General features: G+C 43.9%; 1 protein-coding gene across 1 annotated transcript in view; it reads left to right on the top strand.

Annotated features, from left to right (window-relative positions):
- Window positions 1-18518, top strand: part of LOC145406029 (uncharacterized) — a 32467-nt gene extending 13949 nt beyond the window's left edge. The window contains exons 7-13 of the mRNA XM_080277216.1: window positions 1220-1300; window positions 1816-1952; window positions 7995-8219; window positions 10126-10378; window positions 11093-11170; window positions 12433-12564; window positions 18053-18518. Of these exons, the coding sequence (XP_080133342.1) occupies window positions 1220-1300; window positions 1816-1952; window positions 7995-8219; window positions 10126-10378; window positions 11093-11170; window positions 12433-12564; window positions 18053-18518 (1372 nt within the window). The remainder of the gene's footprint in view (window positions 1-1219; window positions 1301-1815; window positions 1953-7994; window positions 8220-10125; window positions 10379-11092; window positions 11171-12432; window positions 12565-18052) is intronic.
- The last annotated feature ends 1153 nt before the right edge of the window (window positions 18519-19671 follow it).

The raw sequence follows: 19671 nt of genomic DNA, 5'->3' as shown, positions 1-19671 counted from the left end.
AACTATGGTGCGTGTAATGGTGATGTGGGTGCGTCCGCTTGGTGTCAAAGAGCAGTAAAAAATAAATAAAATAAAGGACGAGGAAACCTTGTTCTGCTGCCGGAGTGGGTGAGAGGACGGAGGACAGAGTGAACTTATTTGCTATGAGTATATGCCATAGAAGTATTTTGTTCTTCTTTATCAAAATTAGGGTCGAAGAATGCCAGAGCTAGTAATGAGTGGGCTTCACAGCTAGGTTAGGAGATGCTTGGTTTGTCTGTCTATCTATCTATTGCCAGACGCCTTAATCCCGTAAGGAGTGGCTACAAACAAATCGCCTCCACATCGCCCTGTCCCCGGCCATGTTAGGTTTGGTTTTTGTATTATCAGTAAATAAGTCTACACGGGTAAATTAATAAGAGCCCCCCCCCCCTTTTTTTTCTACACACCAACATAGCCCAGGCGAACCCAACCTAGCCCTGTTGTGCTGTGTCGTAGGTATGTGGGTCTGCCTATTGTAACATAAACAAACCCGTCCTAGTGCAACCCAGCCAATCCAGAACAAACCAAACCTAGCCTAACCTAACTTAACCTAACCCAACCCAACCTGACTTGTTGCGTTGTGGTGCAGGTGGGGAGACCTTCACCCAGCCTAACTAAACCTACCACAACCCAGCCTAACAGAAACCAAACCTTGCCTAACCTAACCTGATCTAACGCAGCCTAACCCAACCCAACCTGACTTGTTGCGTTGTGGTGCAGATATGCTGGGATAACTTCAACCTAACTAAACCTAGTACAACCTAGTCTAACTTAACCAAACCCAGCCTAACTACCATACCCAATCTAACGTACCATAGTGCGTTGTGTTGCAGGTATGTGGGGATAACTTCAACCTAACTAAACCTACCACAACCCAGTCTAAGGTAATCCAAACCCAACCCAACTACCATACCCAGTCCAATCTAACCGCTGTGTGTGTGTTGCAGATATGTGTGGATAACTGCAACCTAACTAAACCTACCACAACCCAGCCTAACCTAATCTAAACCCAACCCACCAGCCCAACCCAACCCAACCCAACCAACTAACCCATGCTGTGTGGTGTTGCAGGTATGTGGGGATAACTGCAACCTAACTAAACCTACCACAACCCAGCCTAACCTAACCAGACCCAACCAACCACCCCAACCCAACCCACTAACCCAATCTAACCTAACCATAGTGCGTTGTGTTGCAGGTACATGGGCATCCCAAGCCGGTACCTGTCCCGAAGCGCTGGCAACCTCGCTGACCTGCCCCGCACCTCCCTCTCCAGCAGGTTACTAAATCACTCCCTTTTAATCACGCCACCACCAGACGATTTTATTCAGCTTAGGAGGGGTTTGTAGGGGTGGAGGGATTAATTGAGGCTGTAGTAAGAATTGCAGTTCGATAATGCTCCTTTAAGTTGACTAAAATCGTCTGGCAGTGTTAAAACTGTAGAGTAAAAGACGCCAGTGGATGGAATTGGGTAACATAGCACACTCTTTTCCTGGATAATTTCTGCTCCTCTCTCATCTGTCTGCCCTGTTCTGCTTTGCTCTGCTTTACCGTACTGTAATTTCTACTCTTCTCTCATCTGTCTGCCCTGTTCTGCTTTGCTCTGCTTTACCATACTCTAATTTCTGCTCTTTGCTCATCTCTCTGCCCTGTTCTGCTTTACTGTACTCTGATTTCTGCTCTTCTCTCATCTGTCTGCTCTGCTTTGCCTTTCTCTGCTTTACTGTACTCTACTCTGCCTTGCCTTACTCTGCTCTGTGCTCTTCTCCTCTAATTTCCTTTGCTCTATGTCAGGTACGGGCGTGGCAGCAGGAGGGGTGGAGTGAGGGGTGATGTGGATGAGGGTGGAGGTGGAGGCGGCTACACCCACCCCAGGAGGCGACACAGAGATGACCTGGCTCACAACGCACATGTCACTCTCATCGATCCAGGTCAGTTTGTACCTTATTGGCTTATTATTATTGTTATTATTATTATTATTATTTTTTGACTGTGTACTGTATGTTTTATTACACACCCAACGAATCAAGAGAGAGAGAGAGAGAGAGAGAGAGAGAGAGAGAGACAGAGACAGAGACAGACAGACAGACAGACAGAGACAGAGAGGGAAAGAGTGAGAGAGAGTTTGTGTGTGTGTGTGTGTGGGTCGGTGTGTGTGTGTGTGGGGGGGGGGATGGATGTGGGGGGGTGGATGTAGGTGTTTATGTGTGTGTGTGTGGGTGGGTGGGTAGGTGGATGTTTGTTTGTGGGTGTGTGTGTGGGTGGGTGGGTAGGTGGATGTTTGTTTGTGGGTGTGTGTGTGGGGAGGGTGGATGTGTGTGTGTGTGCACGCGTATTCTTACCTAATTGTATCTTTACAGGAATGAGTCATCCTCGTACTGTCCCGTGTCTTAAACCCGTGTGTGTGTGTAAGCAAAATAATTCGAACAGTTGTTATCCTATTTTAACCAAAGTCGGTGGAAAGGTTAAGGGACAGCCAAGGGCATGATTATTGTTTTTTTTCGAGCACTAGGTTAAAGGTCAAGGTCATAGAGGCAGGTCAGAGTTGGATCTAGCAGGATCAATTTGAATTGTTTTCCGATATAGAAAAATTTGTTGGAAGGGTTGAGGGTAATGCAAGAATGAAAGAGTTTGATTTTGAGAACGAGCAGCGAAAGGTTAGGGTCATAGAGGCAGGTCAAAGTTGAATCTAGCAAGGTCAGTTTGAATAGTTTTTTCCGATATAGAAAAATTTGTTGGAAAGGTTGAGGATAATGCAAGAACGAAAGAGTTTGAGAACGAGCGGCCAGAGGTCAAGGGCACAGGATAAGGTCAAAGTTCGACTAATGAGGAAGTGTAAATCTGATCTGTATTTTTTGAAAGTGTGTCTGTCTGTCTGTCTGTCTGTCTGTCTGCAATGGAAGTTAAGGGGAAATATGAAGGCATGATGGTGGAAATATGGTGATCAATTACCGTAGAGTTTTTTTTTTAAAAAAAACTTCGAGTCATCAGTATTAGCTAGTGGGTGAGTGGACGGATTGGTGGGGTTGGTTGGGGAACGAGGTGGGTTGGTGGGGTGGGTGGATGGATGTGGTGGGACAGGATGGGTAGGTGAGTGTGGGTGGGTAGGGTGGGTGGATGTGGTGGGGCAAGATGGGTAGGTGGGTGTGGGTGGGCAGGGTGGGTGGATGGATGTGGTGGGGTAGGATGGGTAGGTGAGTGTGGGTGGGCAGGGTGGGTGGATGGATGTGGTGGGGTAGGATGGGTAGGTGGGTGTGGGTGGGCAGGGTGGGTGGATGGATATGGTGGGGTAGGATGGGTAGGTGAGTGTGGGTGGATGGATGTGGTGGGGCAAGGTGAGTAGGTGGGTGTGGGTGGGCAGGGTGGTTGGATGGATGTGGTGGGGCAGGATGGATGGGTGAGTGTGGGTGGGTAGGGTGAGTAGTTGGTATGTATGGTCGTATATGCTGACACACACACACACGCACACACACACACACACGTTCTTTTGATCCACATAAATGCATGAATTTCCGGTAACTAATAGACCAGTGGAAAAATAAACTACAAGAACGCGTTTCCCTGAATATATTTACAAGGGGAAAATAAATTAAGAACAGGTGTGGCCAGGTGGAAGGGTGCGGCGCGGCGGTGCGTTTTTGTTGCGTTGGTGTGTCGGGAGGGGAGTGGCTGGGTAATGATGGAGGCACGCACTCTCTGGGGAAGCATACATAACGTCTCCCTCCCTCACTGACCTCCATCGTGTGTGTGTGTGTGTGTGAGTAATTTCTTGGCTTGAGTTGCCTGGATATGTATGTGTAAAACAGTATATTCTTTTTACTGCGTAGATCGTTATTTGCACGATCGGATGAGCTATTTGCACAAGTATACTTTCTTTCGATCACAGCTGTACTAAAAGCCAAAGGATATTGTTTGAAATTTAATTCGTATTTTTAAATGGTAGGAATGTCAGCCCAAATATGTTCTTATAAATGTATTAATAAGAGATAAGTATTCAGTACATCCCGCGTCAGTTCCCGCCCTTAGTTTCAATTTGTAAACATTCGAGTACTTTCCGATTCTCGTAACTCTCATTTATATTTTCAAGAACAGATGACGTGGGAAATCGCCAACAACAATAAATATGATTATTTTTCCCTCGTAATATAAGTTTTCGATTTTGATTTTGATTTTTTTTTAAGAGCAGGAGGCAGGAATTGATTTTACTTTTTACTTGTTTTTACGAAAAGAACACGAGACGATTGTGTGTGTGTGTGTGTGTGTGTGTGTGTGTGTGTGTGTGGTTATGGAAAGAAGAACGTACATGGCGATTCTCTTTCTTTATACAGATGGAACAAGAGATATAAATTGCTTCTTTTTGTTTACATAGAAATAAAAAAAGAGTTGATTTTATTTCTTTATACAAAAACAAGACACATTAAATTCTTTTATATATATATACAAAAAGAACAAGAGGCCTGAGACACGATTCTGCAATTTCATAGTCCTTCGCGCCAAAATGAATTATAGACAGGAGAGGAGTGCGCCATACTGTAGGTCTGGGTAAATTCCGATTTCCTGCGGCCACACACGCGATACTCTTGTCTGATTTCGTGGAAGCGGTGGTGAGGGGAAGACCTAACCCAGACCAGCCCAGGCCATCATCATCATCATCATCATCTTCGTCATCATCATCATCATTAACGTCGTCATTGTCATCATCATTATCACCCTTCTTCTCCTCGTCTTCCCTGTCATTATCATCATCGTCATTATCATTCTGCTTCTCCTCCTCCTCCTCATCATCATCATCATTATCATTATCACCTTTCTCCTCCTCCTCCTCCTCGTCATCATCATCATCATCATCACCCTCTTCCTCCTCCTCCTCGTCCTCCCCCTTCTCCTCGTCCACCTTCTCCTCCTCGTCGGATTGAACAGGTCTTGAATTTGGCTTTTTTTTTTTTTTTTTTTTTTTTTTTTTTGAGGGAACAATTTTGCTGTCTTCTCGTCCTCGGTTCCTTCCTCCTTGCATTAGAGAGAGAGAGAGAGAGAGAGAGAGAGGTGGCAGGGTGGTACGTCTGACGGAGATAAAATAATTCGAATTTGGACAGAGAAGGTCAAGGATAAGGCCACATAGCAGGGTCAAAAACAGTCTTGATCTGATTTGAATTTAAACTTGGAAGGATTGAGGGTCGTTAAAGATGACGTCATTTGAATTTGAAAACAACGGATGAACGCACTTTCTGGATGCTCCTTGCAATGCGTATTTACATGCTTCATAATACGCGGAGAGAGAGAGACCGTATTTTTACATGCTTCATAATAAGCAGGAAGAGAGAGAGAGAGAGAGACCAACCGTATTTTTACATGCTTCATAATACGCAGGAAAAGAGAGAGCGAGAGAGAGAGAGAGAGAGAGAGAGAGACCGTATTTTTACATGCTTCATAATACACAGGAAGAGAGAGAGAGAGAGAGAAAGTGAGCATGACAGTAAAGAAGCCGAGTGCTGTAAATTCACACACACACACACACACACACACACACACACACACACACACACACAGAAGAGATGCTTGGATTTTGCTGGAAGGACACAAGTCAACAGTAAGAGAGGAGTGGACGCGAGGTAGTTGAGTGGAGCACGTGGAGAGGGACAGACAGGAGCGTTGTGGTGGTGATGTGGATGTTAATAGTACAGTGAGATGGTTGGTAAGGTGGAGCAAATGGATTAATTGGCTTGAAGAGTGTATGTGAGAGAGGTGGCAGGGGAGGAGTAGACCGAGGATGAGGTGGAGGGAGAGGGGGAGACCGAGGATGAGGTGGAGAGGGAGGAGTAGACCGAGGATGAGGTGGAGAGACGAAGTGAAGAGGTTTATGTGTGAGGTGTGGGATGGAGGGAGGGATGCCTGATGACAGGACAGGCCGACAAGAAGGCAGTTTTCAGATTAAGGCGTCTGGCTATAAACAGATTCGCCGAGACGCAAGGTATATGGATGCTCCATGTTGTCTACGTTTTTCATCCATCAGTAATTTGAAATGGAAAATTGAATATGACTCCACAGTATATTTAGTTCATTCCAATCGAATGTATAAATGTATTCCATTTAGCGCAGATTGTATTGAAAAAAAAACAAAAACGTTAAACTGAGTACAGTAGGCTCGCACAATGCGCGACATCACAGTGCGCGAATCGCATTGTGCGCGAGTGACCAAAAATCATAACGAAAAACCTTGAATGCGCGAGTTTACCCCACAAAACACGAGGTAGAGGCAAGAAGTGGCTTAAAAACGCCATTTTCCATCAGTACGCGACCCCCCCCACACACACAATGCGCCAATAGTGACCTAGAGGCTCATGGGGAAGGTGCTCAAGAGGAGTCTACAATAAGATATCGCCAATAAGAGCTTCAATAATAACGTTTTCGGCAATAACAGTAAGTTAGAATAGATACCCAGTTTCTATAATAATGATGTTTATTTCATGAATACCAAGTTGTTATACTGCCAATATGACCATAACAAGATGAGGAATGAAACAAACAAGCAAGAAGAGATGAAGGAAATTGCCGAAAATGTGAGCAGTAGCGAGGAGGAGAGGGAGGATCCTCCCCTCACCACCTCCCCTGACTCGCCCACCGCCGTCCTCCACTGCCCCACCAGACTCACCAGCCGCCTCCCTCTCCACCTCCACAGCCCCACCTGACTCACCTGCTTCACCTGACATACCTGCAACCCCCACCATAATGACTGTTGCTGCATTCTGGAGGAAATGTATCATTCAACAGGCCGTAAATTTCTTCGTCAAAGCCTGGAATAATACAACATTGGCAACCGTTAAACAAGCATGGTGCGGCCAGGGTGGTGGCGGGGGCACTGTAAGTGCATTGCCGCGCCTCAGAACCCCTGTTGTTTAAGTCCATCAGGCCTGTTGTCTACTGTTGTTAAGGTGACTACCCATATTTTTGTTATTGTAGCTATATCTGTAGTACAGTATCTGAAAAATATGACCTTTATTATGTCTCTAAGGGCCAACAAATGTCCAGGTATGAGGGGGTACCACCCATATGTAATTATTCCCATAAGATTATGTATTCCTAGTACGCGAATTCCCAGTGCACGAGGTCGTGGACCGCCCAGTCTCTCGCGCACTGTGCGAGCCTACTGTATATATTTTTGGCGGGAAACACGGGCTTCAAATCCTGGCCAACCGAGGCTCAGGGGTTACAGAGCGGGAAGGGGATGCAAATTATAATAATAATAATAATAATAATAATAATCTTTAACCAACACAAAATTACCAATTAGTTTATTCAGGTGAAAGAGAAAATAACTAAAATAGCCAGTAAAATTTAAGAGTAAATAAATTACAAAATCAATATTAATAGTATTACTAGTTTTATCAGTGTCAACAAAATCAATAATAAAATTTTAGTTCCTAAGACCGAGGATGCGAACCTAGCGCCACCTGAATTCAATTCAAATATTCAAAATACAACTCCATTGACCTCCAGATGTGGACTGTGTGTAGTTTCAGTTAAAAAGTGTTTGTAGTTGCTTACAAAAACCATTTAATAGAGCTAACATAAAACACTGTGGATTGCAGTCAGTATGTTTGCCCATTGTGGTGATAAAACTATGACTCACGGGTCCAAACAGAGAGGAGAGAGAAGTAAAACTGAAGGAAAATGCCTCAACTAGCCATCATCCAGTCTGTCATTGCCCCATCACGAACGTAGGTGCTCGGGGCATAGCTACCTTCTCCAGATATTGAGGGCGAGTGATCAGTCACCCATCCCAGAATGGCACTCCATAAGCAAGAATTCTCAACGAGCCCTCGGATGCTATATGCATACATATTTTGCAATGTAAGCATAAAATATTTTCTCAAGTAATAGTTCTTCAAAAAATGAGGTGGCACTAGGCTCGTACCATGTCCACAAAATTCCCAAATTAACGATGACATGACGCTGTTGAATTGGTGGTGTTATAGAGCGGTGCCCACACTGTGACGGGGAGCACGGGGCAGAGTCGTGCACCACATGCCGCACCTACCACCGATACTTCCCCCGCCCGCTCTCGCCCCAGCCGCACGCCCACGCCCATGCCTACCACGTCAACAATCCCCACGCCGCCCTCAAAGTCCTCCGCCAGCCCGCCCACAGGAAGCTTCGTCCACGCAAACGCTACCTGGCAGAGATCGACAGTGATTTGCACGGTACGGGGGCGGCATCATGAATTTTGTATTGTCATTGTTCGTTTTTTCTTGGAGGGAACGGTTTGTGGGCTCCTGGCCTTTGGTTCCTTCTTCCTTGCATAAAAAAAAAAAAACTTGGCAAAATCTGCTGTTAATTTTATACAGTTTTGGATAGTAACGGCATCTTCGGTGGCGATTTTGAAAAGATACGAAGTTTAATTTTGCCCACGGAAATAAATTGGGTAGAAACTAGCGAGATGAAGTACTGAGTCCCTTTATGTGTTGACTTTAGGGCAGGGAAATGGCGGGGGACAGGGCGACATGGAGGTGATTTGTTTGTGGCCACCCCTTACGGGATTAAGGTGCCTGGCAATAGATAGATAGATAGACTGTAGATTTTTAGCGAGAAATTTTAATCCAGATACCACGTGAAAAGAGAAAGCTGCGAATGGTTGTTAGATTTGTGGTAGTATTATTCTCTCTCTCTCTCTCTCTCTCTCTCTCTCTCTCTTTCTGTGTGTGTGTGTGTATGTGTGTAAAAAAAAGTGCATGTAGCAGTAAACACAGTACCCAAAGGAAAAAAAACAGTAACCACCGAAATGTAACTAGGCGCGGAACTGGTGAATGAGGAAGTACACCCTTTGTATTGCATCTCTTATTACCCTGAGAAAGATACACCATGGTCAGTTGGTCCACAGTTACAGTAGGGGCAAAATACGCCTTATATTTCACCTAATTTTTTACATGTGCCTTTCCTCTGCTGGCTAAAATTCACACACACACACACACACACACACACACACACACACACACACTTGCGAGCGAGGTGTTGATGTTTGGAAGGATAGGTATACATGATGAGGGTTGCAGCATCCCCTTTGCAACCAGTTCATAGATGGAACAACACTGTATATAGGAAGCAACTTTTTCAGTGTATCCTGTGAGTTGGTGAAATAAATTAGTTATACCTGGTGCGCTGCTAAGTATGCCATATTCTTTCGTTTTCTATTATATTCTCTGGTTTTCTATTATATTCTCTGGTTTTCTGTTACATTTTCTGGTTTTCTGTTACATTCTCTGGTTTTCTATTACTTTTCCTGATTTTCTATTACTTTTCCCGGTTTTCTATTATATTTCCTGGTTTTCTATTATATTTCCTGGTTTTCTATTACATTTTCTCGTTTTCTGTTACATTTTTTGGTTTTCTATTACATTTTTTGGTTTTCTATTACATTTTTTGTTTTTTTATTACATTTTTGGTTTTCTATTACATTCTCTGGTTTTCTATTACATTCTCTGGTTTTCTATTACATTTTCTGGTTTTCTGTTACATTTTCTCATTTTCTATTACATTTTCTGGTTTTCTATTACTTTTCTTGGTTTTCTGTTACATTTCCTGTTTTTTTGTTACATTCTCTGGTTTTCTATTACATTTTCTCGTTTTCTGTTACATTTTTTGGTTTTCTGTTACATCTGGTTTTCTATTATGTTTTCTGATTTTCTATTATATTTTCTGGTTTTCTATTCTCTGGTTTTCTATTACTTTTCCTGGTTTTCTATTACATTTTCTGGTTTTCTATTACATTTTCTGGTTTTCTATTACATTTTCTGGTTTTCTATTACATTTTCTGGTTTTCTGTTACATTCAGTGGTTTCTGTTCGCCTTAGATGATGGGAGCGGGAAGGATGATGGTATTTTATAGTGAAGGACGTATCATGAGAAAGATATAACAGGTGCCGTGAGAGAAAGTACCATGTTGAAAAGTATGTGTATTATTTCATGCAGTAGCTGGTTTAATTCTTCGCTTAGTTTACCCTTTGGTCTTGAACCTCAGCCACTTGCTCTCGAAATCGAATTACTACATTTTTGCCTGACCCTTAACCATTCCCTCTTCGTGTAGTTTGTGACCTGGCGTTTATATTTCAGACGAGGGGGGTCACCACAGCTCCCGGCGTGCACGGTCACTCTCCCCACAGCGCCGGCCCACCTCCGCCCCGCCCGACAGGCTCGACCCCCCCACCTCCCGCCCCGCCAGGAAGCTGCATCACGAGGACGAGGAGTCAGGGGACGAGGACGAGCCGAAATCCCCCTCCAGGTCCCTCTCACGGTCCCCATCGCCACCCCCCAGCCACGCCTCGGCCCCTCCCGCCATGACCAGACCACGCCCTAGGTCTGCCAGGTAGGACGTAGGCTGTTCTGTAGTGATATCCTTCATAGTTTCCCTTGTCACTACCTAAGTGTTTTTATTATTTTTTTTTAAACTTAGGGAAGCCCTTTTATAATCCAGTAGGTTTATCAGCTATAGTTAGGTTTACTAGAGCTATAGTTAGGTTTACTAGAGCTATAGTTAGGATTATTAGAGCTATAGTTAGGTTTATCAGAGCTATAGTTAGGTTTATTGGAGCTATAGTTAGGATTATTAGAGCTATAGTTAGGTTTATCAGAGCTATAGTTAGGTTTATTGGAGCTATAGTTAGGTTTATCAGAGCTATAGTTAGGTTTACCAGAGCTATAGTTAGGTTTATCAGAGCTATAGTTAGGTTTATTGGAGCTATAGTTAGGTTTATTGGAGCTATAGTTAGGTTTATTGGAGCTATAGTTAGGTTTATCAGAGCTATAGTTAGGTTTACCAGAGCTATAGTTAGGTTTATCAGCTATAGTTAGGTTTATCAGCTATAGTTAAGGTTATTAGAGCTATAGTATGTTAGGTTTATCAGCTATAGTTAGGTTTATCAGAGCTGTAGTTAATCAGCCATAGTTAGTTTATCAGCCATAGTTAGGTTTATTAGAGCTACAGTTAGGTTTATCAGAGCTATAGTTACAGATATAAATAATAATAGGAAAATGACAATAAATTACTGATATAAATAGTACGACCCTCCCCTCCCCCAAGACGACCCCTGACGCCCACCACCCGTCGCTTCTACGACTCTGATGACGACTCCCTGGACGACCTGTACATACCCAGAAGGTTAGTAGTGGCAAGTTACTCTAATTCTATATATCTATCGCCAGACGCCTTAATCCCGTAAGGGGTGGCCACAAACAAATTGCCTCCATGTCACCCTGTCCCCCGCCATTTCATTGCCCTGCTCCCAGCTCACACCCCCCTCTCTCATATACCTCTCCACTCCATCCTTCCATCTCATCCTTGGCCTCCCCCTCCCTCTGCCCACCTCCACCTCACTCACATACACTCTTCTCGTCAGTCTTTCGCACTCCATCCTCTCCACATGGCCAAACCACCTCAGTGTGATTCTCCTAACGCTTCCTATTACATCCACATCGTTTTCGTTTTTAAAGGCTCCAACATGCTTGCATGTGTCGGCCTTGGTCACCTAATGGCGGCTCTCCACGCTGCACGATCCATTGCAGCCTCCCTGTTCAGTCCCCTAACCCTAAGGTCACACTTAATGACCTCGTCCCATGTCTTTCTCGGTCTACCCCTCATAACCCCACCCCCAATATTAACACTTCTCACCTTCCTCACCCAATTATCATCCCCCATCCTCTCCACATGTCCAAACCACCTCAATCTACCTCTCCTCATCACAACACCAATACACTCCAGTCCCATCCTACCTCTCAACTCTTCCATTTTAAACCCATCCCCTCCAGGCCTTGGACGCAGGGACGCACTGCACATCCACCTAATCATTGTCATTTCTGTACGTCTGAGCCGTTAATTCTGATCCACTGGCAGTCAGTTTCTAGGCGGTATTTAGAGTTTACATGTCGAAAATTTAGGCTGATCTCCACTGAAGGGATATGTGAAGTTATCCCAGTACAGACATGAATCCAAGCTGATTCCCTAGCTACCTTTTATCCCTGAATTGTTCCTGAGGATGTGGTGGTAGAAGGGAAAGCATGTTAACTCTCTATTTCAAGGGTTATGTGTGGTGTAAGAGGCAGTGTAAAGCTAATGGTACAGAGAAATGGAAATATGGACAGAAAGTTCAGGCAGCACTACTCCCCACCAGTACAAGGAGCTTTATAACTTATACAGTGCAGGAATTGGTTTTTATGATCAGTGTTTTGAAAGAGGTTACACTGCCGTGCTATGTATGTGAGAGTTGGGATAGGGTTGTAAAATGATGATGATGATGATAGGAGGGTTGTAAAATGATGATGATAGGAGGGTTGTAAAATGATGATTTTGATGATAGGAGGGTTGTAAAATGATGATGATGATAGAAAATGTACTTTGCTGATGATTATGCCGTTGTTGTGCAGGTACTACTACTACCACCACCACTACCATCCCTGGGAGGACTGTCCCCTATGCTACCCAGACTACCCCTACCTGCATCGCTACCCCCGCCTGTCCCGGTACCCCTCCCATCTCCGCCACCACAGCCACCGCTAGCCTCACCCTGCGCACCCTGCCACCACCAGCCCGCCCACACCACCTAGCCTGCCACCACCTCGCCCAGCGCTACCTTGGCCACTCCCATCACCACAGCTGCCTTGTCTGGCTGCAGGAATGTGCAAGCGGTCTTGTGCTGTGGGAATGTTGTGCCAGTTATGTTTGTTATGTACAGTTGTTTGTTGCTGTGTGTCTGTGGCTTCTTGTTTGTTGCTGTTTACTGTTGACTCGTGTCCAACATGCTGCCAGTTCATAATAATGGTATTGTTTACATATTCGTACATTCAGCTGATTGCATTTGTGGAGAAGACCAAGTAAGGAATAATGAAAGTATGTTTTTGTTGGTAACTTCGTCCTTCCTTCACTTTATATCACATTGACGGCCTGAGCATCAAGAATACCCATACTACAGTAAATCTGCTAAGCCTCTTTCATGTATCCGTTTGTTTTTAATATAGTTCATTGTTCTCCATGGTTGCTATCATCTAATTCACTTTTGCAACCGTTTTCATGATAAATTGATTTTTGGGAAATACAGCAAAGTACAGTGGGTACAGATACTGTCATAATAATACACGATAGTTCTTAATAACTTTTTTTCTGGTAGTATTGTAGATATGACAGTTATAGGTTAATGAAACTGAAGGCATGACAGACAGACATAACTGTTAAGATAGTGAAGCCTACAAGTACCATGAGGCAGTGACGGCATTGCTGGGGTGATGGACAATATTGGGGATGACAAAACAGTTTTGGTTTTGTTAATACTGGTGACTTTAGTCTTGTTATTATTGTTTTGAGGGTACACTTCTAAAGTACAAAATGAAAATCAGTCCAAGGTTGGAAAAAAAAAAATGTGCCCATCAATCCGTTATGGATACGGCTAAGGAAGTGTGGCACAGCTGCCACTAGCCTCCACACCATGCACAGTGATCTGTGAGGGGAGCACATTGACACAGCCGCTGTTAAGAACAGCTGTAGCACCTTCATTGTGCATGAAAAGTACTGCAATAAATTGCTCCTAAAGTGTCAAGTCTGAGGAAGCTGCACCAAGCAGGCGAAGCCAGAGCCAAGACCATCTTTGAACTGGCCAAGGCTCTTGCCTGCCTCACACGACTCCATGACTTCATAACCTCCAGACAGAGGGTAATTGGTTTTTTGCCCAGGCAGAGTTTTTTCCCCACCCAATTAGTTGATTGTTAGTAAACCTTAGAAACCTGCCAAAGGAGGAGGATGGGCTACTCCTCCTCAGGGTTTGGTGATAACCCCTTGTCTGTTGTAGGTTTAGAAGAGATCAGACACCACCAGAACAACAAACGTTACAACGATATGTTGTGTAACTCACGATCTTTCGCTGTTGTGCACGTGAAGGAAAAGTCAGACTAATACTTTCAAGAATACTATGTCAGCTATGGACAAGCAGGGGCAGTGACAGTGATACCTTCACTGGGAAGGTATTCTTATGCTCTTAGAAGATCCATAGTCCTCCTACTTGGTATATGACTAGACTGCAAACTGTTTGAATACTTCCTCATGTTGTAGCAGCAGACATTGGCATTTATGTGTGATCTGATGTTATAAGGAATATTTGGAGATTTTTAAAATTGTGATGAAGACGCGGTGTGATGGTGTTGGCACAGCTCATGTTGTACAAATGCAGCAGTGGTTCAGTGTGATGTGTTGCTGTAAGGAGTCTCATGGAGACAGTGACAGTATGGTGCATTGTGGGGCTGGTGGTGATGGTGAGGCAGTGTGGTGTGTCTGGGATATGCAGGTTGGCCCAGGTCCTCAATTCGTCTCACTTGTACCAAATTCTGTGACATAATGCTAAGGCCAGTGTGAGCTGACTCGGAGGGTAGACCCAGCGCCCCTGCCCCCCTACACCCTTCACTGTGATCCTCCTGGTTCAGGCAAGCATTCCTAATTGGCTGCATGGTTTGGTGTGACCAGACTTCAGTGTTGGGGGATCTGGGTCAATGATGCCCCACAGTCAGTAGCACCCCTGCACATATGTGTGACAGCACTCAGTTACACACATACAGGCATGATTTATTACATATTTACATTTTCTATAAGATTTTTATAACTGCTTAGCATGAACACTGGCTTTACATAAATGCATGATGGAGTTCACATAAATCTGCATCCCAAGTACCAAGTTGCAGAGATCAGTTTTACAGTACTGAACTGGTATTGTACTGTAAATATACAGTCATGAGCTTATCTTGCCCTGCTTCATAATGCTTGTCAGGCCATCTCTGTCAGTTTTAAATTATAATCACTTTGCTTTTTTAGTGAAAGGTAGACTAAACGCTCTCAACAGTAAGATCTAGTTTTCCAAAAGCAAGTACAGTATATAATCCATTTCATTTCGTCCCTGGTTTAGTAATGGAATAGCCACAGGAGTTTTTATTACACACAATACGGTATGACTGCAGCACATGCCGACCACACACATCTAGAGCCATTTTCACACTGCAGCATTAGTTGATTTTTTCACCTTGGTGTTGATACAGTACCTGAGATACTTTACTACAAATGACTCCCCACTCTAGATTGTAGTTCAGTAAAGGGATCATCTGAATTCTGATGAGCCACAATACTAGGCTTCTGCAAGGCCAAAAACCTATTTGTCACATGTAGCAAGTGAATTTGAAGGCACTACCATACAGGAAGAGGATGCAGACCATTTTCAACACCACATAGACATTAGAAATAGTGACTGGAAGAAACATCCCAAACACAGGGCCGAGAAAAGATTCATCTGCCTCTTTTATCCTGTTAAAGTGCCTCAATAGGTATGGTGACAATATCACTGATGTCTTATCCACACTATTAAACAAACACAAGACAATGTAAACCCTTCCTTGTGCAAGGGATCTGCTGATCTGAAAGACAAAGAACGAATGTTGGTCATGTCATCACATCTTGTGTGCTTAGCCCCACACAGTGCTACAAGGGGAGGACGAGGGACAGAATTCTCAGGGACAGTGTCAAATAAATCAGGTGCTTCCAATTTCACTCCCTATGAATGAAAATTTGGCCTTGAACGAACTTTATTTTTCTCTGTGCTTTGTCATTTGGAGTAACCTTCAGGATGCGTCCCCAAGACAGACAAAAAAATAGTGGAAGCAGGAGGAGGCCCCATAAGTTATGCACCTGGACAGAGACGGGTCGTTTAGTGATTAGTGAGCTGATCACTTCAGGATGGCCCTGATGGGGCTCAACTCAGCTGAACAGCAATTCTGTGAGGCAAACACTGAGTCTGAATGCTGCGATCACCAGTGAGTCTGCCCTGAGTATTGTCTGTAGTGGTAAGCCTGGGGTATGGGGGGTACCTATCCCGTCCAAGTCTGTGTGTGGCCAGCCTTTGCCTAACACCTCTGTCTGTGGTGCAGATGGAAGAGTGGAGAAATATTAAGCGCAAGGAGAAGTGTGTGCGCATAAAGCACCACCTCATTCAGAGGGAAAAATGGAACCAAAGAAAGGATATAATTCCAACTCCATTTGCACATATGAGGCCATGTACTGTCCAGTGGACCCTCTGTATGCCTAGGCTCCTCGTGCAAGGAATTCCAATGTTCGGATGAAAAAAGTGGTACCAAGGACAAATCTTATGTGTGGAAGACATGCTAGTTGTGCAGTCCTGTACCAAGTCAAACTGATGGCCGTCTGATGCCATTGTCAGTTCAGCTTTCAGGATGTCCTAAACTGCCCGACAGTGACATGTCACGGCCACCATGAAGTTCTCAGTTTCCCCAGAGCATCATTTTCTCTGACATGGTCAAGCGGGTCGAATGACAACCACAGCCAAAGCTGACCCACAAATTAGTGCTTATTTCATTTGACTGTGTTACAGGAAAATAATTCAGCAGTGTCTTCTGTTACTGCTCTGTGCAGCTTTGTGATCTAGCATGGATTCACCCGGAAGCGGCAGGCATAATATGGTGGTCCATGTTGTGCCAGAAGCAGGGCAGACCCATTCATTACTTGTGGAAAGATGCTGTAGATCAGTCTGCACATTTCGGAGCTTTGGGACACGGACACTAGGGTGGGACATCCATCGTATAACCGGGGCAAGACAACACAGGGCCGGCCCAACATTGACTGCGAGGGTGGAGCTTGTCTACACCTGTGCCAAGACGTCACCTACGGTACGCTACTCCTGTTGATGACTGTGGAGGAGCTAATAGCCTTCAGTGGCGGCAGCAATGGGCCGATGAAAGACTAGCATTTAGGCCCAGTATAGTGAGTTTATGGTAGGTCTGAACACTAAACAAAAGAACAAAACAAGAGCCAGGCAGGTATAAAAAAATGATACTTACACAATAGCTTGGACACCTGACAATGGAGCAGAGCATCAAACTGAAATTAGCAAAATTCGTGACTACTGAACGACAGCCACAAATGAGTGTAGTGCAGGTGCAGTTACACGTGAGTCAAGTTGCCAAACGCTCACTCTTTAGACAGGAAACATAAGACTTTGGAAGGTCATAATGCTTCATGAGGCATGAGCCATCATCATTTTTAATGCCTGAGTGCCATCAAAAGCAGCTTGAAGTTTCTTTCTCCATTGTGCCTCCACATTGACTCATTACATATGAAAAATATGTTTTTGGCCTCTCAGTAATTCATTAGTTATTTCATTGCCCTACTGTGTGCAGAATTGCTGATCATGCTTTCTTTTCTCCAAAGCCCCTGAAAAAACTGGGGTAGCTGGTACTGTTCCTGTGGTGATTATGTTACTCTTGTTGTAAGTGCGGTATATAAACTAATAAATTAATAATCAGATTTTTTACTGATATTTACAAAATGCTTAATACGTTCCATCACATTGTTTAAATAATATTTCATGTGTTAACATTAGACACTAAATGCATTGTAAACCCTCTGATAATATAATAATCAGTCATTACAGTGGATGATAAGACTGTAAGCCTGTGTACAGTTGGGGACTGTGATGTTGTTACACATTTTATCCAAACAGTTATGAAATCCCTGAACGATATTTTGGAAAATTTGTTTGGTTCAAAAGGTCACATCAGTGAGGTTCAAAAGTTCCTCCTCACTGTCTGGCAACTCATTGTTATGGAGTGGATCAGTATTTATGTCCGCAACTGTACATGTTGCCGATATACTTCTAAAACTTGGCGTTGTCGAGGAGCCAACTTGTGGTGGCACTGTGTACCCTGGGTGTAGCTGCCACAATGTCCATCCAAGAACCAAACCCCTTCATATGTTTCCCTGTATCTCGCTGTGGGAAGGACCCTGATCCAACCCAGGTGAGGTGTTGTCTACCCCATGGGACACAAGAACCTGCATGGTTTATGTATGGTACATTATTGTGTCTGTGGAACGGCTCCACAAAAACAGTTGTATACCTGTGGTCAACAAGTCTGCTTGGCTGGACAGGTTGGGGTTAGGCAACAACAATAAAAATACTTGACTTGCTCTAAGTGAGGTTGTGCCTGCCCTCAGATACAGCAGCTGTGGGTGTGACTACTGGTGTTCCCTTTGCTGCAGCCGCTACTGCTCCCTCACCAGGTACCGGCCATTGCGTTACCCGTACCTCTCACCCTCCCTCCTGCCACCCCGACGATACCCCAGCACCACATCTTACCTCAGGCGCCTCAGGCAACTGGATTCCACCAGACTTGATCCCCCCAAAAAGGAGAGTGAGGGATCAGGTGAAGCCATGAAGACTCGAGAAACAACTAGTGAGGACTCTGAACTATTTGACAGCTCACAGGTGGACGAAATTAAAGAAGGGATGAACACAAAGACTCACACAGACAAGCGGGAGAGCTGGCTGAAAGCAAAGAAACAAAACAAGGGTGAACACAGTAAAGTGAATGGGGAGGAGGGAGGCTCTAGAAACACTGATGGTGGTGATGGTGAGAACGATCAGAAGAAGACCAATAACTCTAGTGGGGAGTTCTTCGACATAGGTTAAGAGTATGACTAGTCAAAAAAAACTTGTTACAGTTGTTGCTAAGCCTGTTAAATCTATTAGTCGTTGACAGTTGTTGATTCTTTTATAAGTTAACACTTTCCCAGGCCAGCCTTGTGTAACTTTTCTGCCTGGTTCCTGGGCCAGGGGTGTTTCCAGCGAAATGAAGCTGTGTTGCCTGTGTTCACCAAATTGTTGTGCTACGTATTTGAGCCATGAAAAATTGCCCCAACAAATGATGCACCGGTGCGTCATCAGCCTGCAACCGGTTGGCCGACAACTGATGCGTCGATGCGTCATTGGCCCGGAATAGTGTTAATTTCACTAACGCACATCTATAATGTCTACCTATCTTTGCTACAGATATAGGCAGACATTAGTTTTATGTTTCTTAAGGTGTTGGGGTGCTTAAAAATTAATATTACGGTACATAAGTCTTCATATAAATACTGTGGCCTACCAAAATGAAACAAAGGAGAGATCCAGTTATCGTAGAATTCATGAGTACCAGACCCAAAGAACTAAGTGATGGGATGTGTTACAATAGAGTTGTTTTTAAAGACATGTTAGGGAATAGTAACTGTGTGTCATCTCGTGTAGCACTTTTTTATGACTTATTTTCTACCAGTAACTCCACAGCAGAGTACAGAAATTTATCTACTAAAGTAAGTTCCATTGTTACCTATACTGCAGGTCTGCCAGTTTGGGAAATTTTTAAACATGCAGCTGTATGGGATAAGTCACGTTACTGTATTCTGGAACACATGCCTGACTTATAATGAGGATTTACTGTAGCTGATTGGTTATATATATATATATATATATATATATATATATATATATATATATATAAATACATATAAATGCAGAAACTTCACTTCACCGTGAAGATATGTATGCAAACTAACCACAGGAGAAATGAAAGGAGCGACAGTGAGTACTTTAGTATATTACATCTTCAGATGTAATATACAAAAGTACTCACACACACACACACACACACACACACATGTAACAAATAGGTGACGTGAAGGAGAGTGGTATGCAGCACAATGTTGTAAATGTCCACCATATCAGACTTCCATTTACCTAAGACTTCCTAAACTTTAGCTCTCTCTGTAAAAAAAAAAAAAAAAAAAAAAAAAAATGCAGGTAT

This window comes from Coenobita brevimanus, chromosome 69 (genome assembly GCF_032717465.1).
Source record: "Coenobita brevimanus isolate Jiangsu-jjx chromosome 69, ASM3271746v2, whole genome shotgun sequence".
Classification (NCBI taxonomy): Eukaryota; Metazoa; Arthropoda; class Malacostraca; order Decapoda; family Coenobitidae; genus Coenobita; species Coenobita brevimanus.
This window is presented reverse-complemented; position numbering and strand designations above follow the sequence as displayed.